General features: G+C 62.9%; 1 protein-coding gene across 1 annotated transcript; it reads left to right on the top strand.

Moving 5' to 3' along the window:
• Positions 1-486: 486 nt before the first annotated feature.
• Positions 487-2,476, top strand: MNEG_14859 (Vacuolar calcium ion transporter; the record flags this gene model as incomplete). Its single annotated transcript, XM_014036670.1, has 5 exons — positions 487-574; positions 766-958; positions 1,225-1,308; positions 1,599-1,785; positions 2,417-2,476. 5 exons carry the CDS (start codon positions 487-489, stop codon positions 2,474-2,476), a joined length of 612 nt encoding a protein of 203 aa, XP_013892124.1.
• Between the last annotated feature and the right edge of the window lie 716 nt (positions 2,477-3,192).

The raw sequence follows: 3,192 nt of genomic DNA, 5'->3' as shown, positions 1-3,192 counted from the left end.
CACACACACAGGTTCAAGGTCCTGAGGCTTAACAGCCTGGCCAGCCAGTCCAGCATCAGCCTGCTGCTGCTGTCAGCCATATCCATAGTGCTGCCCACGGCCGCGCTGCACCTCTCCATGGGCGGCAAGAGCGACGAGCCGCTCGACGAGGACAGGTGCAGGGGGCAGCGTCGCAAGGAGGGGAGGGGGGGCGTCTGTTCCAAAAGCGGCGCGGCGCGGCCGCCAGGCATCCGCGGATGTCGGCGAGAGCAGCGCTGCGAGCCACCGCCGAAAGGCGCCAGCAGGCGCTGGCTGCGGGCGGAGAACGGGACAAAGTTCGCAATTGAGAGGCCGCGGGCTGCTCTTCAGTCTCTGATATTGTGGCTCTTGGCATTACCCTTGGACGCCGCACCCTTTCAACCACCTCTCCCACGACACGACACGCGTCCTCGCGCCTGCCCTCGCTGCCCCGCGCCGTCGATCAAAAGCGTGCTGCTGTTGAGCCGCATGACGGCCGTGGCCCTGCTGGTGGTGTACTGCGGGTACCTCGTCTTCCAGCTGGGGTCGCACTCCGACCTGTTCAGGGCGCCGGCCGGTGGGTGAATCTGCACGGCTGGGCCGCTGCGTGCATCGGCGCAGCGCGGGATGCCGTCCTTTGAATCGCGCCGTGGTCACAAGCGGCGCGCTTGTGCATGGGCGAGCGTGAGCGAGTGCGCGGGGCACACGTCGCTGCGAGGGGGACGTGACCGCAAGCACGACGCACAAATGCGTGCTCCGACCTTGCAGAAGGCGGGGACGACGATGGGGGCGGCGGCGGGGGTGCCAACGACGAGCACAAGGAAGCGCCCTCCCTCACGTTCGGCGCCGCGCTGGTGTGGCTGGCGGGCATCACTGTGCTGGTGGCGTTCTGCAGCGAGGCGCTGACCGGGTCCATCGAGGAGGTGTCCCACGCCTGGGGGCTCAGCCAGAGCTTCCTGGGGTGCGCGGGGCGGGGCCAACTTGAGCGGTGGTCAGACGCCAGCTGACTGGCCTGCCTGCCTTTGTTAGTGGTTGCAGGCAGACCCGGACGGGTGCGCCGTGCATTCAGATGGCCGCGCGATGTTGTCAGCTGCGTCTGCTGGGGAGCCTCTTGCTGTCGCTGTGTCCCTGCAACAAGCTCACGTGCGACCACACCCTCCCCCCCCAAACTCGTCCAACCTCGTACCCTGCGGCTGCCCGGCCCTCTCCTCTGCACACGCGTATCAGCTTCATCGTGCTGCCGATTGCCGGCAATGCCTGCGAGCACATCACAGCTGTTTTTGTGGCCATGAAGAACAAAATGGACCTCAGGTGGGGGGCACAGGGCACATGGTCGCACGCAGCTGCTGTTGCGCGTCTGGCCAGCCGCGCCTGCGACGCATGTGTGCGGGATCCTAGCTCGTGGCTTGCGCGTGCGTGATTGTGCCAGCTGCAGGGACAGGAGCGTGCCCTGCCCAGCCTGCCTCGTCGGAGCCTTGCGGCACAACCAAGCGCAGCGCCGCTTTGCGCTCCGCCTGATGCCGCCTCAAACCTGCAATTTGCCAATGCAACCCCTTCTTCGACATCGCTTGCGGCGGCGTCGCCCCCAACTGGCCTCACAGCATGGGTGTGGCCATTGGCAGCAGCATCCAGATCGGCCTGCTGGCCGTGCCGCTGGTCACCGTCGTGGGCTGGGCCACGCACCACCCCTTCTCCCTGGCGTTCGACCCATTCAGCGCGCTGGTGCTGGTGCTGAGTGTGCTGCACACCTCCATCATGATCGAGGACAGCCAGTCGAATTGGCTCGAGGTGGGTGGGGTGGGTGTTGTAGGGCGACTGTGTGCGTGTTTGTGTGCGTGTGTGTGTTTGTGGTGGTGTTGGGAGTGCGTGCGTGTGTGGATGCGTGTGTGCGTGACAATGTTTTTTTTTGGGGTGGGGGGGAGTATGTCAGTGTGCGGGGGATGAGTTTGTGTGATGATTACCAGGTATCTGAGCGGGTGGGTTTGGCGGGGCTGGGGGAGCAGGGGAAGTCGCATTTTTGATCCCAGTCTGCTGCGTTGGTGGCACTGCTGTAGTCGTCCACCACCACCAGCACACCAGACTGGGTTTAGAGCTGCGGGTGTTGTTCGGCGCCGAACATTGTCTGGAACGGAGGGGGGTCAAACCTGTTGCCGGCTCTGGCCCACGGCCACCTCGCGCAGCCTGCTTGGTCGCAGCATCTACGCCGGCAGCCCCCGCGCGCTCCTGTCTCGTCTTTCCCTCACCTGGCGGCAACCCACCGGGCAGCCGCGCGAGCGAAGGCAACTTCACACAGCCTCGCCGTTCGAGCAAGCCAGTGCTTGCCAAGCACACACCCAGCCTGGGTGGCTTGACGGCCCTGCTGCCCCGTGTCTTGTGCTGACGATGTCACCGCCCTTGTCACCGGTGTGTTGTACCGCAGGGGCTGCAGCTGGTGGTGACGTACTTCATTGTGGCTGTGGCCTATGCCATGACTACTTGACAAGGTGTGACGCAGACGGGCAGCTTGTTTTCTGTGATGTATGTGGCTGGCGGATGCGTGATGACACATTGTATGTATGTGGCTGGCAAACGCATGAACGAAATATTGTATGTGTGTGGCTGGCGGATGCATGAATAACACTTTGATGCGTGCGGCGCGTGGCATGGGGATGCAGACATTTGCAAAGATTGTGTGTTGGGGCTTTGCCAGCGTTTTCTGGTGCCTTGGCTCATTCGTTGCACCTGGCAGGGCCCCAGGTTACCTTGGACGCGTTTATGTTTTGAGACAGGAGAGGGATGGTATCTTCTGCATAATGTAGCTTGTGTCTACATGGCGGCGGCGGCTCAGTCCCCCTCATTTCCCTGAGGGCCGTGCAGTCACTCCTGCGACTGCCACTCACCCGGGCATGAGAACAGGTGCAGAATGAAGTGCAGCTACTCCGGCGCGCATGCAAGGATGTGCAAGAGCATACTCATCTATTCTAACAGCAAATGACCGCAGGAATAGGTCTTGTTTTTGATCACGCGATCTGAAGCCAAATACCTCCAGCGCTTTCTGTGAAACAAACGCGGCAATAGTACCAATCAACTCAGACCGGCGACGCGTGCAGCCGCGCCCGTTGCGTATGCTGTGACGACTGGTGCCGCACATTTGTGCACTGCAGTGCCGCTGCTTGCGCCGCAACTGCACGCGATGCGGCGCGCATGGCCGCGCCT

This window comes from Monoraphidium neglectum (genome assembly GCF_000611645.1).
Source record: "Monoraphidium neglectum strain SAG 48.87 unplaced genomic scaffold scaffold04824, whole genome shotgun sequence".
NCBI lineage: Eukaryota > Viridiplantae > Chlorophyta > Chlorophyceae > Sphaeropleales > Selenastraceae > Monoraphidium > Monoraphidium neglectum.
This window is presented reverse-complemented; position numbering and strand designations above follow the sequence as displayed.